At 36.2% G+C, this 26,530-nt stretch overlaps 1 protein-coding gene across 4 annotated transcripts in view; it reads left to right on the forward strand.

Annotated features, from left to right (window-relative positions):
• STRN (striatin) overlaps window positions 1-26,530 on the forward strand; it is a 106,778-nt gene that overhangs the window by 16,585 nt on the left and 63,663 nt on the right. For all 4 annotated transcript variants that reach the window (XM_059943605.1, XM_059943604.1, XM_059943603.1 and 1 more), the window contains exon 2: window positions 20,039-20,142. In XM_059943605.1, coding sequence (XP_059799588.1) covers window positions 20,039-20,142 — 104 coding nt within the window. The remainder of the gene's footprint in view (window positions 1-20,038; window positions 20,143-26,530) is intronic.

Genomic DNA, 26,530 nt, shown 5'->3' on the forward strand with positions numbered 1-26,530 from the left:
TTTATGGTTGATGGAACTGAGGCTCAGAGCAGTTAAATAATAAGTTACACAGATTAGTGAGAGAACCAGGAGTAGGAATTTAACATCACATCAGAGAACACTGAAGTTTTGTACAATACAGTTCAATAATTGATATATATAGTATGGCCCTGAGTTATCAGGAAAAATTAAGTTATGTTCACTGACTTTTTTGAAAAGTGAAAGCAGGAATTTATTGATCTTTTAGATTCAATATACTTCAAAGCTTAAATGATTTAATTTATATCATATATTTTTTATATATGTCTATGAGTCTTCCCTATTTTCCCTACTTTGTGTTCTCTTTTGTTTGCTTTTCAGACTGAGTAAAGATTGTTACTCTTGACATTTTAACCTAATTTTTTAATATTAGTTTTGTTGTTGTTGTTTGTTTGTTTTTTGGCCACGCCATGCAGCATGTGGGATCTTATTTCCCTGACCAGGGATTGAACCCGTGCCCCCTGCAGTAGAAGCACGGAGTCTTTTTTTTTTTTTTTTTAATTTTTATTATCAAGTTTATGAAGCAATGAAGGTAATGTTTTCCCCCTACATTTAATTAATTAATTAATTAATTTATTTATTTTTGGCTGTGTTGGGTCTTCGTTTCCGTGCGAGGGCTTTCTCTAGTTGTGGCAAGCGGGGGCCACTCTTCATCGCGGTGCGCGGGCCTCTCACTATCGTGGCCTCTCTTGTTGCGGAGCACAGGCTCCAGACGCGCAGGCTCAGTAATTGTGGCTCACGGGCCCAGCTGCTCTGCGGCATGTGGGATCCTCCCAGACCAGGGCCCGAACTTGTGTGCCCTGCATTGGCAGGCAGACTCTCAACCACTGCGCCACCAGGGAAGCCCGAAGCACGGAGTCTTAACCACTGGATCACCAGGGAAGTCCCTTATATTACTAGAAACCACTAATTTTTCTACAAAAGGAAACAATTTGAATCCTTATTTAGAATTCAGAGTTAAATTTATATTTTATTTTTAGAAACTGTCTAAATTTTACATTTAGCAGTTTTAAAGAAAACCAGAACTGGACAGTGGTTAAAATGGTAAAAGCAGATTTTAATCAGGAACCATTGCGGTAGAGGGAAAGAGACCTTAACGTGGAACTGGGCTCAATCCCGAGTACAACAAGGAATGGTGGGATATGTGGCCAATGAGGAGGGTGTGTGTGCGCATGTGTGTTGCAGGGCAGGGTGGGGCGGTAGGTGGACGGAAATTACTAAGAAGAACATCAGGGATCAGGGGGGTTTCTGACTAAACTGACCTGACAGGATTCTTGCTGAAGGCAGGCCAGGGTAATCAGATATCACGCAGGGGATGGTGGGGATGAGGAATTTGACTGATAATGAGGCTGATCAGATATTGAAGGTGATGGGTTCTTGCTAAACTGATTTAGTAAGATTCTTGATAAAATTGGGCAACGTAAAGATGGCCATGGAAATCCAAAGATTGGGTCTAATAGAAGAGAGAACTCAGAGGAGCCTGACTAAAGTTTTGTCAAGGAGAGAATCTTTGTCAGAAGAAGTGATTTATTTAAAATAAGAAGAGCTAGGGACTTCCCTGGCTGGTGGCGCAGTGGTTAAGAATCCGCCTGCCAATGCAAGGAACCCGGGTTCGAGCCCTGGCCCGGGAAGATCCCACATACCGCGGAGCAACTAAGCCCGTGAGCCACAACTACTGAGCCTGCGCTCTAGAGCCTGTGAGCCACGACTACTGAAGCCCGCGTGCCTAGAGCCCGTGCTCCGCAACAAGAGAAGCCACCACAGTGAGAAGCCCGCGCATCGCAACGAAGAGTAGCCCCCGCTCGCCACAACTAGAGAAAGCCCGTGCACAACAACGAAGACCCAACGCAGCCAAAAATAAATAAATAAATAAAATTTAAAAAATAAATAAATAAAATAAGAATAACTGTATATTCAAAACACAAGAAATACATAGAAGGATAAAAAGTAGATAGTACTCCTTCCTCTCCAATCCTTGTCACAAATCTGTTTAGACATAAATTCTACTAACAATCTAATGTGTGTCCCTCCAGAATTTTATGTATATACACATGTAAACACACACAGTTGGGTTTTTTATTGAACTCGCATTTGCCTTGGCAATAATTGCATCTTTACATTTTAAGTTTTTCCAACTAAGATTTCTCTCTTTCCTTAAGCAGAGATATCCTGTACTTAAAATACCTAGGAATAGACTTAAGAACTTATAGGTTTTATTACTTTTGTGAGAGGGATTCTTTTTCCATTACATTTCTAACTGGTTATTTCCAATATGTGGGAAAGCTGTGCTTGTGTGTGCAAAGTCATCTAGTTACCTTGCAGAAATACCTTATTCTTTCTAATGTTTGGTTATTTTAGCTAGAAAAGCCAAGTGTAACTATTTCCAATATTTATTCCTCCTTTTTTCCACTACTGGTTATCAATCCCAGAACTTTATATTATGATAGTGGTGCTGGAGAGTCTCCTTTTGTTCCTTTAAAAAAAAAACCTAAAAAAAAAATTAAATGGAAACTGTGTAACTGTTAAGTGTGGTATTTGTTAGTGGTTTCTAAAAATTACTATCTAGGGCTTCCCTGGTGGTGCAGTGGTTGAGAATCCACCTGCCAACACAGGGGACAGGGGTTCAAGCCCTGGTCTGGGAAGATCCCACATGCCACAGAGCAGCTAAGCCTGTGCTCCACAACTACTGAGCCTGTGTTCTAGAGCCTGCGAGCCACAACTACTGAGCCCGTGTGCCACAACTGCTGAAGCCCGCACACCTAGAGCCTGTGCTCGGCAACAAGAGGAGCCACTGCAATGAGTGGCCCCCGCTCACTGCAATTAGAGAAAGCCCGCGTGCAGCAGCGAAGACCCAATACAGCCAAAAATAAATAAATAAATTTATAAAAAATAAAAAAATAAAAATTACTATCTAGCATGTTAAGGAAGTTTCTTCTTAGTTTTCTAGTTGTTAACAGAAACAGATAATAAATTCTGTTAATTGATTTTTTGCATCTCCTAAGATAATATGTTATTTTTTCTCACTTACCTTACTAATGGCATAAGCCTGGTGGTGGAGTATTTTTTCTTTTGATATACTGATGTATTTTTTTAATTTACAAAAATCAAATTGTATAATTTTCTCTTACTTTTAAAAACGATTCATCTGTGATATTTTATGGACATGAAAGCCATTACTTTTAACTGTTTGAGAATTTCTGTGACATATTAATGGGTAATGGAGTTACTGGTTTGTTGGGTATATGTAAACTTAATTTAAGTAATTTGCTGATTGGTTTCCAGACTGATTGCCCTTGTCTACGTTTCCACTAGCAGTGCATGATCGCACATTGCTGTTAACACTTGGCATTATCTATAGTTCTAATTCTTGCTAGTTTGATAAATGTGAAGTTATATCTTCTATTTATATTAATTTGTATTTTTCTGGTTATCACTGAGATTAAGCATCTCTTCCTAAATTTGTTAGCCTTTTGGGTTTCCTCTTCTCTAATTTGCTTGTTTATATCCTTTGTAAGAGCATGGAATGTCTGTCTCTTCATTTATTGAGATCATCTTCTATCTGTAGTCACAAGTAGGGTTAGTTTTCTTTTTTCCTATCATTTATTTTTGGTAATTTTTCAGATTAGTGTTACAGTTTTAACAGGAAACAGAATGATAGTTTTATTTATTAAAGCTAAATAAATCTAATACTTGTAAAGTAGGCTAAGATGAAGTCATTGGATTTGTATTTATATTAGGAACATCACTTAAAATAACAGGCATTGTTTTATGTGATGGATTTAATTTTAAAAAGGCATCTTTTCTGGATCTTATTTTTAAAAATCAATAAAAGGAATATATAGACACACACACACTCTTGTAGCTACTTTAATTGTTTTGGGAAATGTTATGGTTTTGTGTGTATATGAAAACCAGGATTACCAAATATATTTCTAGTCTGGAAACTCCAGCCTTGTGTTACCTACCACCTACATGGAATGCCCACCTTAACAGTAAAATCAGTAACATATAAACTTATATTTCAGTCTTACCCTCCTTCCTTACAAGCTCTTTTCATTATATCCTTATTGCCTTTGTATATTATTTACATATAAGGCAAAATGTCTTAATAAAAACTTAACTCTAGCATCTATGTTTTCTTCAGATCTCTGTTAGTGTACACATTTATGTTTTAAATATGATGGGTTTGTACATAGTTATTTTAACTATTTTGTTTTTGTTTGTGTGACAATGAAATGAGTTATAAAACCCTTATTCAGAACAATATAACATAGGAAGAGCTCAATAAAAGTTCGATTTATTAATTTTATATATTTTAATATGTGTATAAGCCCTTATACTTATTTTTAGTAATTGTGTAACCAAAACAGATGTTATTTTTGTTTATCTTTCTACTTCTGCATACAAGAAAATTCAGAAGGGAATTCAGCAAACTGTTCACATTGGTTATCTCTAGGTAATGGAATGGGGGTAAAGGAGTGATCTGTTGGTTGTTCCTGTATATCTTTATATAAAGTTTGAATTTTTTTCCATTTTACAGTATTTTTAATAAGGAAGAATATTTTTTAAAAGCAAGTAAGATATAGCTTATCAAACTGATCTCTTTATGAGTTTGGATGGCTTTGTTATAGGACAATGGTCAACATATGGCAAAATGGTCCATATTAATAATTATCATCAAAGAAATATACATTAAAGCAATGAGATACCCTTTTCTGTCTATGAATCTTCCTTCCTTCCTTCCTTCCTTTCTTGCTGCGTTAGGTCGTCGTTGCTGCGCACAGGCTTTCTCTAGTTGCGGTGAGCGGGGGCTACTCTTTGTTGCGGTGTGTGGGCTTCTCATTGCGGTGGCTTCTCGTTGCAGAGCGTGGGCTCTAGGCATGTGGCCTTCAGTAGTTGTAGCTCGCGGGCTCTAGAGCGCAGGCTCAGTAGTCGTGGTGCACGGGCCTAGTTGCTCCACAGCATGTGGGATCTTCCTGCACCAGGGCTCAAACCCATGTCCCCTGCACTGGCAGGCAGATTCCTAACCACTGCACTACCAGGGAAGTCCCTGCCTATGAATTTTTAAAATCAATGATAACACTCAATGCTAGGGAAGATGTATTAAACTTTACTGTCATACATTGTTGTTTGTATTGTCAACTGATTAGTATCTATAAGGAAACAGTTATACTTTGACCTAGTAATTCTATTTGTCGTAGTCTATCCCAGAGAAGTAAACAAAAAATTGCCTTAAAAATGTGTATACATGAAGATCATCATTGGCAATTTATTTTGTAGTAGTGAAAAATTATAATATAAATGTTAAACTGTAATGAAACAAGTATCATTTAGGAATGCTTTTGGCTGCAGGTAAACCCTGTTAACAGTGACATAACAAAGATCATGTTTCTCACAAGTCTGGTGGTGGGTAGTCTTTTTGTCTGACATAAGCTGGTACAGTTGCTCAGTGAGGACATAAACTTTTTCTATTCTCCTCTGCCATCTTTCATCCTCAGTGTGCGGGCTTATTGTCTTCTTGTTACATTATGATTACAAGATTGCTATAGTTAGAGACATCAAGACCACAGTGAAAAGCAGCAAAAAGGTTTGTTTGTGGTTTTTTGTTTGTTTGTTTGTTTTGGAGTGAGTCTCCTTTATCAGTGAATGATAAACTTCCCCCAGAAGTACCTTCTTTCCATCCCCAGCAGACATCTCATTGGTTACTTGGATATGCGTGACTATAACAGAATCTAGGAAAGCAGTCATTTGGCTTTCCAGATTCTATAGTGGGAAGTTACAAGCTAGGTAAAAAAGGGATTAGGAATGTGTGTTTTGAATAGCCATTCCACAAGATCTGCTACAATGGTTAAATAAGTTATGGTAAATTTACTTGAAGTTGTATAATAAACCCAATGCAAATGATGGTATAAAGACAGTAATAATACAGAAAGTGTTTTCATGACAAAAAGTAAGCTATAAAATTTTGCACCATGATTCCATCTACGTAGAGAAATGGATTGAAGGGGAAATTAGAAGGAAATAATTCAAATGACATAAATAAAAGCAAAATTAAAGTGTATCTGAATAGCTTTGCACATTACTTTTTTTTTGGACAGTATGGAGGAAAGGGCTGGTGTTCTCTTGTTTTGTATATCTAAAAGCAAAATTGACAAATCATAGAGTATGTGGGTAGCTTTGTCAGCTCCCTTTTGCAAAAGAAATTTAACTAATTTGCATTGCCACCAGCCATATAAAGATATATCTGTAATTCATCTGCTTGTGAACATTGGGTTTTATCGCTTAATTTACCTTTTTAATTTAACAGGTATATATGGGATACATCAGGGATAAAACTTTTTAAAAAATTTATGGGACAAAACTTAAAAAAAAAATTCAAACTTATAGCAAAGTTCCACAAAGAGTACACAAAAATCTTCACCCAGCTTTACCAATTGTTAATATTTAAAACTGTGATAATTTGTATTTCTTATTACTATTTAGGCTCTTCAGTTTTCCGTGTAGTGATTTATCATCTGTATAAGCCTCATGGCTCTTCATCAGTCTCTCATTTGTTTTTAAGTAGAATCTGGTTATTATGTTGATTAATATTGACCTTTTTTTAAAGGTAGATTTTTTTAAAGTTATTTCTTTCATTTATATTTTCTATTACTTTTCCTTTGTAGCATATCTTATCACACATATCATATCATTATGCAAAATGTCTTGCAGTTGAATAGTTTACTACATGTATCTTAACTCTGATTATAATCATTTCTTCAGAAGTTATAAAGGCTTATGCTATATTTATAAGAATATAAAAAACTACTCCTTAAAAAAAACAATATTTTATGTAGATTATAAGCTCTGTGAAAAAATGGACTATGTCTGTGGTGGACTGTGTCCACCCCAGCATAGTTTCGTTACATGGTAAGCATGGAATAAATGGGTGGGTGGATTTTATTTATTTATTTATTTATTTATTTATTTATTTATTTATTGGCTGCGTTGGGTCTTCGTTGCTGTGTGCGGGCTTTCTCTAGTTGCAGCGAGCAGGGGCTACTCTTCATTGCTGTGCAAGGGCTTCTCATTGCGGTGGCTTCTCTTGTTGCAGAGCATGGGCTCTAGGTGCACAGGCTTCAGTAGTTGTGGCACACGGGCTTCAGTAGTTGTGGCTCACGGGCTCTAGAGTGCAGGCTCAGTAGTTGTGGTGCACGGGCTTAGTTGCTCCGCGACATGTGGGATCTTCCCGGAACAGGGCTTGAACCCACGCCCCCTGCAGTGGCAGGCGGATTCTTAACCACTGCGCCACCAGGGAAGCCCCTGTGTTCCTTTTAATCCTCATGTTTTTGTCTCTTTATCTTATTGGATGGAGCCTTTTCTCAAATGTCAAGGTGGACCATTTTTAAGAGTGTGGCAGTCATAAACTGGTGGGAAGTCCTCTATATCTAGACTAGCTGTCTGACATGGAGGCTTCACTACAGGATGATCAGGCCTTCACTGAAGGATGATCTGATTTAGGTGAAATGGTTTTTTTGTTGAAAGAGCCCTGAATGTCATACTTAAATGGCATTTAAGTTTTTTTCTCTGAGTTTATTCAGTTTTCTAGAAAATGGTATTCTAATGATCTGCCTTGGAGAGAGAGCCTAGCTGCAGAGGTAGATGGAACCTGGCTAGGGAAGCAGATTATAGATCTTACCTTTTAAAGCTTTCACTTAGTCATCCTGTTTTATTTTGTTCTTTTTGTCACCGCCTCATTCTTGCCCTCTACTATTCCTGCCATTCTGAGTCAAGACCTCTCTGTTTACATTTCTTCAGAGGCTAAGTGTCTAGTATCTTGGGGAGGTGGATTAGAAGTAGTTGTTTTATTTCAGGGAGTAGAGGTGGGTTCCTGTAAGTTTGACTGCACTTCATATACTTTTAACCTTCCCCCCTGTCTTAAGCCCTGTGACACACCTGCCCCATCTGTGTATCTCATACCTCTTAATTTCTGAGCTTTTCAAGGTGCTTTGGGGGAAATCTACTAGCTTCTCATTGAACTCCCTCTGCAGGTACTTAGGTTTCTGAGCTGCTGAGTTAGTACTCTTTCTTCATCTGTTTTCCACCTTCCAAATATTTATCATGCCTTGACCCCTGTTGCCCCTGTATGTTCTCTTTGATCTTGTGGGTTTATATCTTTAAAAAAGTTATTTAATGCTCCTTGGCAAGGAGCTATTCTGTCTTATGTTATGTTATGTTATGTTATATGTTATGTTATGTTATGTTATTTATTTATTTATTTATTTTTGGCTGCATTGGGTCTTCGTTGCTGCGCACGGGCTTTCTCTAGTTGCAGTGAGCAGGGGCTATTCTTCATTGCGGTATGCAGACTTCTCATTGTGGTGGCTTCTCTTGTTGTGGAGCATGGGCTCTAGGCGCGTGGGCTTCAGTAGTTGTGGAATGTGTGCTCAGGAGTTGTGGCTCATGGCTCTAGAGCGCAGGCTCAGTAGTTGTGGCGCACGGGCTTAGTTGCTCCGCAGCATGTGGGATCTTCCCAGACCAGGGTTCGAACCCGTGTCCCCTGCATTGGCAGGCAGATTCTCAACCACTGAGCCACCAGGGAAGCCCCTCTAGGTGATTCTGATGCTGAAGTTTGATGCTGCCAAGTGAAGACACTGTCTTTAGGAAAGAGGGCTACCTAGAGGCAATGATTGTGTGCCCAGAGAAAAACAACTAGCAGCCTAGATGCAAGAGAATAATGTAATCCAAAGCTTTTCAGGGGAAATAGGTGTAGTTTATAGAAGACATTAAGATATAAAGCAGATAATTGAAATTTCACTGTATGCTCTTCCTTAGGTTAAGTAAACTATTTTATTGACTTTTACTTTTCATGGATTTCTTTTGTTATTTGTGAGTTTGTGCTCAATTGACAGAACCTTAAATTAGTTGTTTTCTGGCACTTTATTATAGATTTTTGTAAAAGTGAGTGCTTGTTCTCTCCCATAGCAGATGACAGAAAAACAACTGAAAAATATCCAACCGAGACTAATATTTTATGTACTTTTCTTTTTGAATATACTTTTCAGTGATTTTGTTTGCTAGTATTTTGTTGAGGATTTTTGCATCTATATTCTTCAGTGATATTGGTCCATAATTTTCTTTTTTTTGTAGTATCTTTATCTGGCTTTAGTATCAGGGTGATGGTGGCCTCATAGAATGAGTTTGAGAGTTTTCCTTGCTCTGCAATTTTTTGTAAGAGTTTGAGAAGGATGGGTGTTAGCTTTCTCTGAAGGTTTGATAGAATTCACCTGTGAAGACATCTGGTCCTGGACTTTTGTTTGTTGGAAGATTTTTAATCACAGTTTCAATTTCATTATTTGTGATTGGTGTGTTCATATTTTCTGTTTCTTCGTGGTTCCGTCTTGGAAGGTTATACCTTTCTAAGTATTTGTCCATTTCTTCCAGGTTGTCCATTTTATTGGCATAGAGTTGCTTGTAGTAGTCTCTTAGGACGCTTTGTATTTCTGCAGTGTCTGTTGTAACTTCTCCTTTTTCATTTCTAATTTTATTGATTTGAGTCCTCTCCCTCTTTTTCTTGATGAGTCTGGCTAAACGTTTATCAATTTTGCTTATCTTCTCAAAGAACCAGCTTTTAGTTTTATTGATCTTTGCTATTGTTTTCTTTGTTTCTATTTCATTTATTTCTGCTCTGATCTTTTTGATTTCTTTTCTTCTGCTAACTTTGGGTTTTGTTTGTTCTTCTTTCTCTAGTTCTTTTAGGTATAATGTTAGATTGTTTATTTGAGATTTTTCTTGTTTCTTGAGGTAGGCTTGTATAGCTATAAACTTCCCTCTTAGAACTGCTTTTGCTGCATCCCAAGGGTTTTGGATTGTCGTGTTTTCATTGTCATTTGTCTCTAGGTATTTTCTGATTTGTTCTTTGATTTCTTCAGTGATCTCTTGGTTATTTAGTAGCGTACTGTTTAGCCTCCATGTGTTTGTGTTTTTTACGATTTTTTCCCTGTAATTGATTTCTAATCTCATAGCGTTATGGTCAGAAAAGATGCTTGATATGATTTCAGTTTTTTTTTTTAATAAATTTATTTATTTATTTATTTATTTTTGGCTGTGTTGGGTCTTTGTTTCTGTGCGAGGGCTTTCTCCAGTTGCGGCGAGTGGGGGCCTCTCTTCATCGTGGTGCGCGGGCCTCTCACTGTCGCGGCCTCTCCCGTTGCAGAGCACAGGCTCCAGACGCACAGGCTCAGTAGTTGTGGCTCACGGGCCTAGCCGCTCTGCGGCCTGTGGGATCTTCCCAGACCAGGGCACAAACCCGTGTCCCCTGCATTGGCGGGCGGACTCCCAACCACTGCGCCACCAGGGAAGCCCTGATTTCAGTTTTCTTAAGTTTACTGAGGCTTGATTTGTGACCCAAGATGGGATCTATCCTGGAGAATGTTCGGTGTGCACTTGAGAAGAAAGTGCAATCTGCTGTTTTTGGATGGAATGTCCTATAAATATCAATTAAATCTATGTGGTCTATTGTGTCATTTAAAGCTTCTGTTTCCTTATTTATTTTCATTTTGGATGATCTGTCCATTGGTGTAAGTGAGGTGTTAAAGTCCCCCACTATTATTGTGTTACTGTCGATTTCCTCTTTTATAGCTGTTAGCAGTTGCCTTATGTATTGAGGTTCTCCTATGTTGGGTGCATATATATTTATAATTGTTATATCTTCTTCTTGGATTGATCCCTTGATCATTATGTAGTGTCCTTCTTTGTCTCTTGTAACACTTTATTTTAAAGCCTATTTTATCTGATATGAGTATTGCTAGTCCAGCTTTCTTTTGATTTCCTTTTGCATGGGATATCTTTTTCCATCCCCTCACTTTCAGTCTGTATGTGTCCCTAAGCTTGAAGTGGGTCTCTTGTAGAGAGCATATATATGGGTCTTGTTTTTGTATCCATTCAGCAAGCCTGTGTCTTTTGGTTGGAGCATTTAATCCATTCACATTTAAGGTAATTATCAATATGTATGTTCCTGTTACCCTTTTCTTAATTGTTTTGGGTTTGTTTTTGTAGGTCCTTTTCTTATTTTGTGTTTCCCACTTAGAGAAGTTCCTTTAGCATTTGTTGTAGAGGTGGTTTGCTGGTGGTGAATCCTCTTAGCTTTTGCTTGTCTGTAAAGCTTTTGATTTCTCCATCGAATCTGAATGAGATCCTTGCTGGGTAGAGTAATCTTGGTTGTAGGTTCTTCCCTTTCAGCACTTTAAGTGTACCATGCCATTCCCTTCTGGCTTGTAGAATTTCTGTTGAGAAATCAGCTGTTAACATTATGGGAGTTCCCTTATATGTTATTTGTCATTTTTCCCTTGCTGTTTTCAGTAAGTTTTCTTTGTCTTTAATTTTTGCCAATTTGATTACCATGTGTCTCAGCGTGTTTCTCCTTGGGTTTATCCTGTATGGGACTCTCTGCGCTTCCTGGATTTGGGTGGCTATTTCCTTTCCCATGTTAGGGAAGTTTTCGACTATAATCTCTTCAAATATTTTCTCGAGTCCTTTCTCTCTCTCTTCTCCTTCTGGGACGCCTATAATGTGAATGTTGTTGCATTTAATGTTGTCCTACAGGTCTCTTAGGCTGTCTTCATTTCTTTTCATTCTTTTTGTTTACTCTGTTCCACAGCAGTGAATTCTACCATTCTGTCTTCCAGGTCACTTGTCCGTTCTTCTGCCTCAGTTATTCTGCTATTGATTCCTTTGAATATGTTTTTCATTTCAGTTATTGTAGTGTTCATCTCTGTTTGTTTGTTCTTTAATTCTTCTAAGTCTTTGTTAAACATTTCTTGCAGCTTCTCGATCTTTGCCTCCATTCTTTTTCCGATGTCCTGTATCATCTTCACTATCATTATTCTGAATTCTTTTTCTGGAAGATTGCCTATCTCCATTTCATTTAGTTGTTTTTCTGGGGTTTTATCTTGTTCCTTCATCTGGTACATAGCCCTCTGCCTTTTCATCTTGTCTACCTTTCTGTGAATGTCCTTTTCAGTGATTTTGGTTTTAAATTTTAACCCTTTAAAATTTTAGAATACAAGATAGTTTAAATGGTTTCAAAAAACTAAATGATACATTTATAATAATTTAATTATTATATATTCCCATGTTTGCAGGTAAACCTGCTTAGATATAGCAGACTTATATTCCTTATACATATCCTTTTGATAAGTTAGAATTGAAAATAATAAAGGTAAATAAATTTCCTGTTTACCATGTAGGCTTAAATTGTAAAATATCTAGTTACTATTCTTTTCATCTTTTTTTATTTCTAGTGTTTAGGAAATTGGAGGCCTAATTTTAGGTACATAATATAAAAAACTTACGGAATTTTTAATATTTATTTTCCTTGGAAATAATTCCAAACTTTTCAAAAATATGTGCCATCACCATTAGCTTTACTAGTAGAGATAAATGGAAGAATGATGACTTAAAATTTTTAAAAATATTTTATTTGTATTACTTAAAAGCTATTTTCATACCTTATCTACTTGATCAGATTGAATCTTTAGTTTTTCTAATTTTTTCTTAAGATTTCAGTTGTATGTCTCAATCTCACTTTTGTTCCTGAAACCGTAGAAAGTTTAGGAGACTTTAATCTGTGAGAATGTTGAGGTGACAGTGTAGGCTGATGCAAGATTTCTAAAAAAATGTGGTCAAATTGTAGCTTCATGGAGAAGTATACCAATAAAAGAAAAAAGTAAATAGCTGAATTCATCACTGTTCCATATTACTGGTTAATACTGGAGGCTAGGAATATATTTGGTAACTAGAGACCTGTCTGTTTTATTTCAGAAGGAATTTTGTTGTGGTAATGTTCAGGGAGAACTTTTAAGGAGCCTTTTGGGCCGTGTATTTTCTGTCATGTCCTTGTTGCTAATACCCCCACTACATTGGGTGTGTGCCTTGAGTTTCTAAGTGGTGATTCATTCATGGTCTTGGACTATCACCTTAGTTCATTTGTCAGAATGCTGTCCCCTTTAGGGATACACCATTTAATCTCTTGGAGCTTCTTTTTTCTCCTTTGTAGAAATAGTGAATTTGGATTGAAACATCCACGACAGGGTCTACAGACTGGTGGCTTATAGTGCCATATGTGGTGAACGAGTTTTGTTTGGCTTTAAGTCTTTAAATTCTTCAGTTAAGAGACTTATGTGTAGCAACATGCCTATGGTACACTATTCAACAGGTATAAAGGGCGACATGTACATTTAAAGGTAGCTTTAACTCCTGTTCCTCTCCCTCTCAGCCACCCAGTTGCTTTCTTTGGAGACATTCACATTTACTACATACTTCTGAATCATTCCAGAGTTATTACCTATGCACAGAAGCATAATGGTATGTTTACCTTTTTTTTTTTTTCAAAAACCAAATGGTTGCAAACTACATGAAATGTCTGTCTTCTTTTTTTCACTTAATCTACCTTAAATATCATTATCAATATATTTAGAGCTATCTCCTTTGTAACAACTGCATAGTATCCCTTTCTATAGATGTATCCCACTCTTCCTTCTATTTTTCTTCTTTTCTTTCTTTATTTCTATTCTTCTTTCTTCCTACCCTTCTATTCTTCCTTTCAATCTTTTCTTCCCTTCTGTCCACCCCCCTCCCCTGCCTTTGCAATTAAACAGTCCAATTCAGAAAACAGTATCCTGCCATATTAGGAGAATCTCTACCTGGGACTTAATCTTTATTCTCAAAAGGAAGGATTTATACCAGCTACTATGTTTTAGACTCAGGTTGTTATTTTTTTTTAATAGATCTTTATTGGAGTATAATTATTTCACAGTACTGTGTTAGTTTCTGTTGTACACCAAAGTGAATCAGCCATATGCATGCATATATCCCCATATCCCCTCCGTCTTGAGCTCCCTCCCATCCTCCCTATCCCACCCCTCTAGGTCATCACAAAGCACTGAGCTGATCTCCCTGTTCTATGCTGCTGCTTCCTACTAGCTAACTGTTTTACATTCGGTAGTGTATATATGTTGATGCTACTCTCACTTTGCCCCAGCTTCCCCCTCCCACCCCCTGTCCTCAAGTCCATTCTCTTTGTCTGCATCTTTATTCCTGCCCTGCAACTAGGTTCATCAGTACCATTTTTTTTTTTTAGATTCCATATATATGCGTTAGAATATGGTATTTTCAGGTTGTTTTTACAGAAAGAATTAGCTTTCTTCTGTAAGAACATGTGTTTTAAGACGTTTGTTTCTAACTTTCTGAGTAGAGTTTCCGGGGGGGGGGGGAAATGTAAGAAATTGACTTTTTCTTCCTCTGTTCTTGTAGGTCTTAGTTAAGGACCTAATTTTTTTCCAATTGTATTTATAATTTATTTAACTAGTTCTCTGTAGGTGGACATTTGGATTATACATATATTGTCTGTATTTTTTCAGTATATCATTTCACATATGTACAAATATATTTGAAGGATAACAGTCTAGAATTAGAATTGCTGGGTAAAGAGTATATGCATTTACCAAGACTTCCCTGGTGGCACAATGGTTAAGAATCCACCTGCCAATTCAGGGGACACAGGTTTGAGCCCTGGTCCGGGAAGATCCCACATGCTGCGGAGCAACTAAGCCTGTGCACCACAACTACTGAGCCTGCGCTCTGAAGCCTGCGAGCCACAACTACTGAGCCCACGTGCCACAACTACTGAAGCCCATGCACCTAGAGCCTGTGCTCTGCAAGAAGAGAAGCCACTGCAGTAAGAAGCCCCCACACCTCAACGAAGAGTAGTCCCTGCTCACTGCAACTAGAGAAAGCCCACGCACAGCAGCGAAGACCCAACACAACCAAAAATAAATAAATAATTAATTTTAAAAAAGAGTATATGCATTTACAAAGTTCATAGATATTGCCAAGTTGTCCACAGTAGTGGTGAAACTGATTACCACCACCACAGCCAACATACAAATGCATTTTCCCCAATATATTGTATTTATCAAATCACTGAACTTTATTAATCTGATGGAAAGGGGGAAATGTGATTACAATTTTAGTTGGCGTTTCTCTTGTGAGATTGAACATCTTTTTAATGTGTTTGAGCCTTTTTATTTCCCTTCAATCAACATGTTCTTAGTGTTTTTTTCTGTTGAGTTCTCAATCTTTTTCTTAGTAATTTGTAGGTGCTCTTTATACATCAAGAAAAGCAAACTTGTGATTTGTGATATGACTACTTTTCTGATTTTGTTTTGATATTTGTCAAAAAAGAGCTGTCTTATTTCTCATGATAGGTTTTCATCAACTTTTAAATTACCATGTATAAATATTTTCTTTTTGAGGTGAAATTTATTAGTCTTTTATGACTTTGGGTTTTGTCTTATTTTCAAAAAGACATTCCTAACCCTGAGATTATTAAAAACAAACTCTACCTTTTCTTCTAGTACTTTGGGGTTCCTTTAAATTTTTTGATCCTTTTGGCATTTGTTTTGATGTGAGAAATAATTTCTAGATGGCTACCCATCAACATTTATTGAATAATTTACATTTTCCCCAATGATGTGCAATGTCACCTTTAGTTTATACTAAATTCCTGTATGTATTTGGGTTTGTTTTTGGATTGTCTGTGCTATAGATAGGTCTGTTTGTGCATCAGTACCACTTTAGGTGACTATAAATCATAATGTTTTAAAATATTTTAGAGCTTTAAAATAATTTTTTTATTCTTGTTTATTTTTCCATATATACTTTAGACTCATCATGTATGATGTTTTTTAAAAACATTGTATTGGTATTTTAATTGAGCTTGCATAATTTTAAAAGATTAATTTAGGGAGAAATAAAATCATTGTAATACAGAATCTTCTTATTTAAGAACATGGTTTTGCTTCTCATTTGTTCAATTCATTTTTTGTGCTCTTTAGTAGCATTTAAAATATTTTTTGTATAGCTCTTATTTTTTTCTTGTAAGGTTTATTCTAATTATCATTTTTGTTATTATAAATGGGATTGTTTCCTTTCATAATATCATCTGGTTGTTTTTATAGAAGCTGTGGGTTTTGATTTATTATTTTTATATGCAGTTACTTTACTAAAATTCCTCTATTTTTGTAATAGTTTATAGTCTATATTTTCTTGGATTTTCCAGATATCCAGTCATATCATTTGTAAATAATATGATTTTATTTCCTCTTTTTTATTTATAAACTTTCTTTTTTCTTAATTGAAGTATAGTTTATTTACAGTATTATATTATTTTTAGGTGCACAGCATAGTGATCCAATATTTTTACAGATTATACTCCATATAAGTTATTACAAGATAATGGGTATAATTCCTTGTGCTGTACAATATATTCTTGTTGCTTATCTGTTTTATACATAGTTTGTATCTGTTAATCCCAATCCCCTAATCTGTCCCTCCCCACTTCCCTCTCCCCTTTGGTAACCACAAGTTTGCTTTCTATATCTGTGAGTCTGTTTCTGTTTTGCATATATATTCATTTGTATTATTTTTTAGATTTCACATATAAGTGATATCATACAGTATTTGTCTTTCTCTGTCTGACTTATTTTCCTAAGCATAATATTTTCCAGGTCCATCCATATTGCTGCAAATGGCAGAATGTCATTCTTTCTTATGGCTGAGTAGTATTCCATTGTATGTGTATATATGGAATACTACTCTCTCTCTCTCTCTCTATGTATATATATACACACACCACATCTTCTTTATCCATTTATTTGTTGATGGGCAGTTCGGTTCCACGTCTTGACTGTTGTGAACAGTGTTGCTGTGAACATTAGGGTGCATGCATCTTTTTGAATTAGTGTTTTCATTTTTTCCAAACTTAATTCTTTCTTGACTAATGACATTGGCCACCACCTCCAGAGCAACGTTAAATATTTGTGGTAAGAAGTGGACATCCTTGTTTTGTTCCTATTGTCATTACTACTCGGGTTTCTCTATTACACATGATACTGGCTTTGAATTGAATTGTTTGTGTCTTATCATATTAAGGAAGTTGGCATAGTGTTTTTTTTCAAAAACAAAAATCTTATATTGACAGAAAAGTTGCAAGGGCAGTACAAAGAATTTTTCTTTTCTGAACCGTTTGAGGGCAAGGTGCCAGGCAACCTGATGGCCCATTGCCACCCACCAAATATTTTAGTGTTTGTCTCCTATAGGCAAGTACTATCCTATGTAATCACATACAGTTGTCAAAATCAGGAAATTAACACTGATGTATTACTACCATCTAGTCCTCAGACCCATCCATATTTTGCCATTTGTCCCAATAATATCCTTTTATAGCCAAATCTAGTCCAGAATCATGCATTACATTTGGTTTTCATGTCTTTTTAATCTCCTTCAATCTGAAACAGTTTTTCCTTGACTTCTGTGACCTGATGCTTTTGAAGATTACAAGAAAGTTATTGAAAATGCCCCATAATTTTAGTTTGCCTTTTGTTTCCATATGATTGATTTCACATTATGCATCTGTGGCAGAAATGTCACAGAGATATTCTTCGATCACCAAGGAATATCACAGATATTCCTATTATTCCTTTTTGTTTGTCTTTTCTAGGCACCTCCATCTTCTTTGTAATTTTTCTCTCCAACAATTCTGGGTCTTTTATTTTTTATTAAATAATTAAGTAGTCCAGTGTGTGAATTGATAGGAGGATGGGGAAACAAGTGTCCTGGAAGTATAAGAAGTAGTTGGTAGGCTGGGGAATGAGTTGCAGTAAGGACTTTTGAGTATTATATGCTGAAGTGTCAGAATCACCCAGGACCAATGATGGTGGCAGAAATAGAAAGCTAGTCAAAGGGTATAGAAAGGAAGAAATTGATAATTTTATTATTACTTTGGTTATATGATTATACTGATTAAATTATTGTTTTTATTAAAGCCATTTTGAAGCCTGTCTTCTAGGCCAAAACATTGTTTGACCAAACAAGGTGGGCTGTTACATCCTTTTGACAGGACATTCATTTTTGTCAGCTTTTAATGCATGTATTATTAATTCTGCTTATATAAAATAATGATCTCATTGTAGAACATACAATTTCAAAAGGTTTTATGATCATTGAATACAGATATTGTAGATATTTGATGCCTTTTCCCCTGTGTATACAACTGAACTATCTTTAGCGTGTTTTTAAATATTTCAATAAGATAAAAATAATCCTTCTTATAATTGCAATATAAATTTTAAGAGCTCATTGAAATGAGAACAAAAACATGACAGTACCTACATTCTGAAAGTTATAAGAAGCTCGGTGAGTTGGATTTTGTGTTTATTATGGTACTGAAAAAAAAAGAAATGAGTGTCATTTAAACCAAATAGAAGTAAGTTTAATGGTTCATTCACTAAACCTTAGTTGGATAATCCACAGTTCCTTAGGGATGTGGTAAGATCATAATTAAATGTAAATTTTTGCTTACTTAAATGGAAAGCACTGTGGAAATATAAATAACATTATCTGAGTTAATATAATAGAAATGAGAGGTGAAAGAATGTGAGAATAGTGAAACTGATAGCTATTTTTGAGGACCCTTGAGTGGATCTCCTCCCACACTCCTAGTGGTGTTATGAGTTACTTTAACAAGTTAGTATTTGCAACATAGTTTTAATTCCCTAAGTGGAAAGTATTATTTCAATTCTAAATATCTTTTTAATTATTATGGAGAGCTGCTCTTTCCTATCCCCTTTGTCTAACTGAAGACTAGAGTTTTAACAGTTTGTTTCATGTTAAAATGTAGGTTTTTTTTCTTTTTTTCTTTTTCTCATGTTTGGGAGGAGCCAGGAACCTATGGAGGGCCATTTTCTCTGATTTTCCTTTTCCCAGCTTTCACTTTCTTTCCCCCTGCATATCAAATCTAAATGGGGATGGGGTGAAAGGTGGGGATTGAGAAAAGGCAGCTATTTCTTATTTGAAGGGGAGGTCCAGGATAAAGTGTCTTAAGATAAGAAATCCATCAAAAAATTTGAGTTGATGGTGAAACTCAGAGAACTCTTACTTTACAAGGCTTATTATAAGAACTCATGATTCTACTTTACCCCCTTTCCCCATCTTCACTCTTTAGAAAAAAATTATGTAAGTTTCAGGTGTACAGCAGTATAGTTCAGCATCTGTATAAACTACAAAATGACCACCGCCACAAGTCCAGTTACCATCCATCACCATACAATTGACGCCTTAGACCCCGTGTTTCCTGCCCCCCCAACCCTTTTCCCCTCTGGTAACCATTAATCTCTTCTTTGTATCTATGAATTTATTTTTGTTTTGTTTGTTCATCTTTATTTTTTTTAAGATTCCACATATGAGTGAACTCATACAGTATTTGTCTTTCTCTATCTGACTTATTTTGCTTAGCATAATATCCTTGAGGTCCATCTATGTTGTTGCAAATGACAGGATTTCAATTTTTTTTTTTATGGCTGAGTAGTATTCCGGGGGGTGTGTGTGTGTGTGTGTGTGTGTGTGTGTGTGTACACCACATCTTCATTATCCATTCATCCATCGATGGACACTGAGGTAGTTTCCATATCTTGGCTATTATAAATAATGCTGCAATGAACATGGGGGTGCCTATTAGTGTTTTGAACTAGTGTTTTCATGTTCTTCAGATAAATGCCTAAAAGTGGAATAGTGGGTCATATGGTGGTTCTCCATCTTCACTTTTTATAAAGGAGAATCCCCCTCAATGCCTTAAAAGACAAACACTTGAGCAAACTGTACAGTATTTTGCATATGTCTGCACTTATATTGGTTGTTTTCAATTATAGACTCTTAGAGGATATGGACTACGTGTTGTAACATCGCTAGTCTGAAGTGACATTTATATAGATGTCCTTTTTTTTTTTAAAATAAGTTAAGCATTTCCCCCGCTTGCAGTCAGTGCCCTTCTATATACTTTGTGACAGATCTGTAAAAAGAAATTTTTTTACATCTAATTGTTTCATCTTCCAAAGGTTCTTTCTTCAGCTGAGTTTGAAAAAGTTTATTTCGTCTAAACTGAATTTTGTCTAAACTGAATTTTGTCTTTCTTTTCCTTACTCAGGCTCAGATTGCCTTCCTTCAGGGGGAAAGGAAAGGTCAAGAAAATTTGAAGAAGGATCTTGTGAGGAGGATCAAGATGCTGGAGTATGCGCTTAAACAGGAAAGGTAATTCAGTGACATGGAAGGTAGTGTTCTTGTAAATACTGGAGTGATTTTTCTGTTATTCCTACAACAAATCCACATTGTAATGTGTTCTACTTTTTAATTCAGGAAGTAGTATCTGTAATAAACATTTAGAAATGGTTGTAATATGTTAATTTGTTAATGAATATTTAGTAATAATGACCAAAAAACTGATTTATATGATTTCTAAGATTTTAGCAACATTTTTCCCCCACTCTGTCCTTTCTAAAGAAATGTATGTACTTCTGAACTGTTGATATCTATTTCTTTATAGAATTGAAATAGTTTTTGAGTTGTAAAGGAAATTTCATAATACTTACTCCCTTTTCCTATCATCTAGTATTATTCAGTTTGGTGTATTTTCTATGAGAGAAACCTACTCTGGCAGACTGTGTTGAGAATCCTTTTATAGACATTTTTGGTATTTTGATCCTTTGCTATCAACTATTCATATCTCTCCAGAAGTGAATCTTACCTTTCTATTCTGCTAGTGTCTAAGATATTCAAGAACTAAACTTGGTTCACAAGTAAAGGACAATAGGTCATGGATGAGAATTTTGGAAGTTTTCATATGAATTAAGTTTGTTTGCTTTAGTGGATGGTCTTTGGAATTTTTTGTCAGCAGTATAAGACAGTTCTTTATTTTAGATTATTGAGTACTTGTTAGGTGATATTGAAATTCTCTATTTTGCTTTGTTTTTGACCACATGCCCTTTTCAGTTTTTTGAAGCATCTTCTACCATTTAGAAGATGCTACTTATGGATATCAAAAAGTAGATAAAACTTTATTAGAAGTTGTGTTTACCTTCACGTGGGATCTTTAAATGACACAAGAGGTTGAAAACGGATTGACCTCTTAGTGAAAAATTGGTGGTTCTTTTCATTCCTTGAGAGGTTGATTGAAAGCTGTATTGGGGAGATGGTGGGGAAAAAAACTTTTAAAAGTGTGTAATTTGGGAATATTTGAGATTTTAAGCAATCTAAATGAGAGGCATAATCAAAGAGAGAGTGTAATAACATTAATAATGGCAACTGTTTATTAACTACCATGTACCAGCCCCTGAGGCTTAAAAACTAAGTAACTTATGTAGAGTTGCAGAGTTACAGTAGAGCTGTGATTCAGATCCCTCCAGTCTGTCTGATTCTGAAGCTTGTACTCTTTACCAGTACATTATACTATCTTGTAAGTCAGAAAAATTAAAATATACAAATATTAAACTAACCAAGGATATGGTGTATATGTGTGTGTGTGTATGTGTGTGTGTGCACGCGTGCGTGTGTGCGTGCATTCTCATTAACGTATTCATTTATCTATCCATCCAACTTAAGTACTGTGCTGGAATTGAGAAGAAGCAAGTCACAAACCTTGTCCCTTCAGGGCCTAGAGTAGTGGGAAACAGACTTGGAAACCACAAAAGTACAGTGCAGTAAGTTAGGTGCTGTGGGAGAAGTCAGCACAGGGTACAGTGGGGTCACAGAGAAGGGAGTGGTTGTTTCGATCTGGAGGCAGTGAAAGTAGAAAGGAGGGTGTGACTAGCGGGGGTGGGACTTGACAGCATCATAAAAAATAAGGTGTTTGCCAGATGGGCAAGGTTCAAGCAGTAGAGAAGATAACGTTTGACATGGAACAAAGCATTTTGGTGTGTTCAGAAATTTGTGATTACTGTGTATGGAGGGTAAGGTGTTAATTGTGATTTTTAAGCAATAATGGTAGCGATGGGCAAGAACCAGATCATGGAGAGCCTAACTAAGGAGTTCAAACTTTTATCTTACGCTGCAAGTTTTTAAAAACATTTTCTTCTAAAATAATCTCAAACAAATAGAAGTTGCAGGAACTATATACCCTTCACCCAGATTCACCAGTTGACAACATTTTGCTGTATTTACTTGTATCATGTTCTCTCTATATACTCATTGTTTTATTTCCCTGAATCATTTGCTACTTCTTTGCAGACTTATACCCCTTTGCCCTTAAGTACTTAAGGGACCATCTTCTAAAAGCAAGGACATTCCCTTAAATAATTACAGGTCATTATCAAATTAAGGAAATTTAATGTCGATATAGTTCTATTATCTAATATAGCCCATATTCATATGTTCCACTGATGATCTTTATAGCATTTTTTTCTACCAAATGTCCTAATAATGATCTTTGTAGTATTTTTTTTCCTGGTCCAGGATCCAATCTAGGAATACATATTGCATTTAGTTGTCATGCAGTTGAAAGGTTTAAGCATGGAATAGTCTAAAATAGATTTTAGAAAGATCACCTCAATTTAGGGGATGTACTGAAAAGATCTGTTAATAGAGGCAGGAAGATTGTAATAGTTTAGGATGAGAAATGATAACGTAGTAGCTGCTAGAACAGAGGAGTTAGCCACTATGAAACATTTTATTTTATTTTTTATTTTTATTATTTTTTTTTGGCTGCGCCTCGTGGCTTGCAGGATCTTAGTTCCCCAACCAGGGATCGAACCTGTGCCCCTGGCAGTGAAAGCCTGGAATCCTAACCACTGGACCTCCAGGGAATTCCCTATGAAACATTTTAAATAGAAAAAAAAAAAAGCATAAAATTTGGAGATGATTTGGTATAGGGGATGAGGAAGAAAGATAATTCAAGAATGAGTCCCAGGTTTCTGGCTTGAGTGAGAAGTTTGAAAATTATCAAGTGAATTAAAGATAAAGAATTAGGGTTGAAAAGCCACTGTGGGAGGGAGACTCATAACTAGAGATGTGTAGTTGGGAATCATCAACATTGTGGGTAAAATTATAAGAACTCTGAAACAAACAGAACAAGTATTGTGGGACAAGAAGAGATTACTAGCAGGAGCCACAGGAAATGGAAATGTTTGAGGAAAAGACAGAGGAAGAAGAGCCAGCAAAAGAATGGTAGAGAAGGAAGGAGAGAGCAGTATATTGGAAGCAAGCTAAATTAGCAGGTGGGAGGTTGACAATTGCAGATGCCAAACAAATCGCAAGTAAGTTGCATACTGAAAATGGTCCTGGATTTGCCAGTTAGGCGCTTGTTGGTATCCTTGCCAGAAAGCTTCAGTGAGGTAGCAGGAACATCAACCAGATCACAGGGGACTGAGAGGTGAGAAGGGTAGATAAAGAGGAGACAGAGTTGTTTGTTTTTTTGAGTTGTTTATTTTTTCAAGTAGTTTGACTTTGGAGAACAGAAAAGATAGAGATAGTGGCTGGGTCTAGGGAAGATTGTTTCTTTGTTTTTTGCTTTTTAACTTAAAGGGATTCTCCTGGAAAAGTGTCCCTGATTTTGTATCTTTGGATGTCCATGGAATGATGTGAGATTATTCCTGATGTAATGGCACCACTGAAGTGTAATAAATTAAGGAATAAAAAAAATTCTGTGGATTAGAGCTCTTAAACATTTGAGTTCTTTTCACTGTGAAATTATTTTTAATTAATGCAAAGGGATTTTTAAAAAATTGGAACATTTCAGTTCTTTTGATTCTGAAGTTATTTTTTCTGACACGTTAAGCCAATTTTAAAAGGTTTTTAATTGAGGAAAATTTGAAACATAGGTGTACAGAAACTTAATATCTTTTATATACACCTCCAAGCCTCAACAGTTAACATTTTTGTCAATCTTGCTTCATCTCAATCTATTTTAGAGCAAATTCCAGACATCTTGTCATTTAACTTGTAAAAACCTAAGTAAGGATCATGGTTTTGAATTGCTGTATTACAGATTTTCTAAGTCGTCCCACTTAAAAAGATCCAAAGTTAAGTAAAACTGAATATTTAACATTAAAGAAGGATTACACACCTAGCAGTGGATTTTTTTCTTTATGCTATTGATTTTTTTTAAAAATTTATTTATTTTATTTATATTTTTGGTTGCACTGGGTCTTTGTTGCTGCGTGCAGGCTTTTCTCTAGTTGAGGCGAGCAGGGGCTACCCTTCGTTGGGGTGCACAGGCCTCTCACCGCGGTGGCCTCTCCTGTTGCAGAGCACGGGCTCCTAGGTGCATGGGCTTCAGCAGTTGTGGCTCGCGGGCCCCAGAGCGCAGGCTTAGTAGTTGTGGCTCACAGGCTCTAGAGCGCAGGCTCAGTAGCTGTGGCGCACGGGCTTAGTTGCTCTGCAGCATGTGGGATCTTCCCGGACCAGGGCTCGAACCCATGTCCCCTGCATCGGCAGGCGGATTCCCAACCACCGCACCACCAGGGAAGCCCCTAGCAGTGGATTAACAAAGCATTCCTTAAAGTGTGATAAAATTTACAAAATGAGAAAATTTACATATAATTTTCCAAGAACACGCAGGGTATAACCTAAGGTTTATTCAGGAAGTTCTATACTGAAGAACCTCAAACACTATATAAAATGTAATTCTGAAACATTTCTTCCATTTGCTCCACATATCTCTTGTGTCTGCACCACTGTAAAAACCCAACTGTCCTCCTTGCCTCTAATACATTTTCTCATTCTGATTAATTTTCCACGTCCATGGGATTCGTTTTCTAAACACAGATGTTATATCCCTGCTTGAAAATATCTAGCTAATTTCAGCGTTCTTCTTACTAAAACCTTCTACATCCAGGCTCCTTTCTAGTCCTATACAAACACACACACCACTGTGTATTTTTTTCCACTTTTAAGATGTTCCTTCTGACCAAAATACCCTCTTCATCAGTCCATTTGTCTGATTGTAGAACTATAGGTTTTGAGGTTTAGCTAAAACCTCATGTGTTACCTTCTTTTTGGTAGCTCTCCTTGACTACTGTCAGGACCTTTGACAGAATTAGATAATCCCTTATCTAAATTCGTATAACATTTGATATAACTCATAGCTCTTATCCACCATGTGCTAGAGTTATTTATTTACATTTCTGTCTCTTCTTTATCTCCTTGCGTTTATCCTTAACTGACTACAAGCTGCACATTATTCCCACCAGCCAGTACAGTGCCTGGCATGTCATAAGAATTCAATAACAGTTCGTTGGATTTTATCAAATGATTATTATCTTTTTTTTTTTTACATCTTTATTGGAATATAATTGCTTTACAGTGGTGTGTTAGTTTCTGCTTTATAACAAAGTGAATCAGCTATACATATACATATATCCCCATATCTCCTCCCTCTCGCGTCTCCCTCCCACCCTCCCTATCCCACCCCTCTAGGTGGTCACAAAGCACTGAGCTGATCTCCCTGTGCTATGCGGCTGCTTCCCACTAGCTATCTGTTTTACATTTGATAGTATATATAAGTCCATGCCACTCTCTCACTTTGTCCCAGCTTACCCTTCCCCCTCCTGGTGTCTTCAAGTCCATTCTCTACGTCTGTGTCTTTATTCCTGTCCTAGGTTCTTCGTAACCTTTTTTTTTTTTTTCTTTCTTTAGATTCCATATAAATGTGTTAGCATACGGTATTTGTTTTTCTCTTTCTGACTTCACTCTGTATGACAGACTCTAGGTCCATCCATCTCACTACAAATAACTCAATTTCCAATCAAATTATTTTTAAGTATCAACGTTTAAAGTGTGATTGGAATGCTGTGTTATATTCCAGGCATATTATATATAATAATTAACTTTGAAACAAAGCTATAATGGGACTTCTTTAATATATTATAATTATGTAATTTTATGCTGTTTTATCCAGTAAAGACCAGTTGGGAGGCCTAGCTATGTATCAAATGTAGAGTTCTTAGGCATGAGATCTGCTATTTAACTTGCAGTCAGTCAGATTTAGACAGAAAAAGCTTAGGGAACAAGAGTATTGCTAACAGTGAAATGAAGTGTTAAAACAATGGGAAGCAATATGAGTGGGAAGGTATTTTAGCATATTGACTTCAAAAGGAATGTTACTAAGTTGAGTTCTGTGAGTAAATTATTTTTCAGTGAACTTAACAATTCACTAGGGAGACCCTGATTCATGGGAGCACAGCTTGTAGCAAACACAGCAGTTCTTTACTTATTTTGTCTTTATCTAATTTTTTATGAAATGTTAGTTCATAGTGTGTTATTACATATGTTATATAGAATGTTTTCTATTCCCTTTTCTGTAAGCTCTGTTGTAGTTTTTCTTAAGACCACTAGAATGCACTATAGTGCAGTATTTTGTGTTTGAAAATGTTTTCCTCATATATATGTGTATATATATATGTGTGTGTGTGTGTGTGTGTATAAATAAATATGTATATATATGTAAAACAAAAATACATAAGTTAACTCCATAAAACTTTATCGCTGCTTTTATTCTGTCCTCAGGCCAGTTACTTATAGGAGGTATTGTTAGTTTGTCTTACGGTAGATGAAGTGTGTTTCTAAAAAATCTGAAGCTTGACAATTATACTTAAAAACCATAACACACATATAAAAAACACACAGAGGTGTACACGTGCACACACAC

The sequence above is a fragment of the Balaenoptera ricei genome, chromosome 13 (assembly GCF_028023285.1).
Source record: "Balaenoptera ricei isolate mBalRic1 chromosome 13, mBalRic1.hap2, whole genome shotgun sequence".
Taxonomy (NCBI): Eukaryota; Metazoa; Chordata; class Mammalia; order Artiodactyla; family Balaenopteridae; genus Balaenoptera; species Balaenoptera ricei.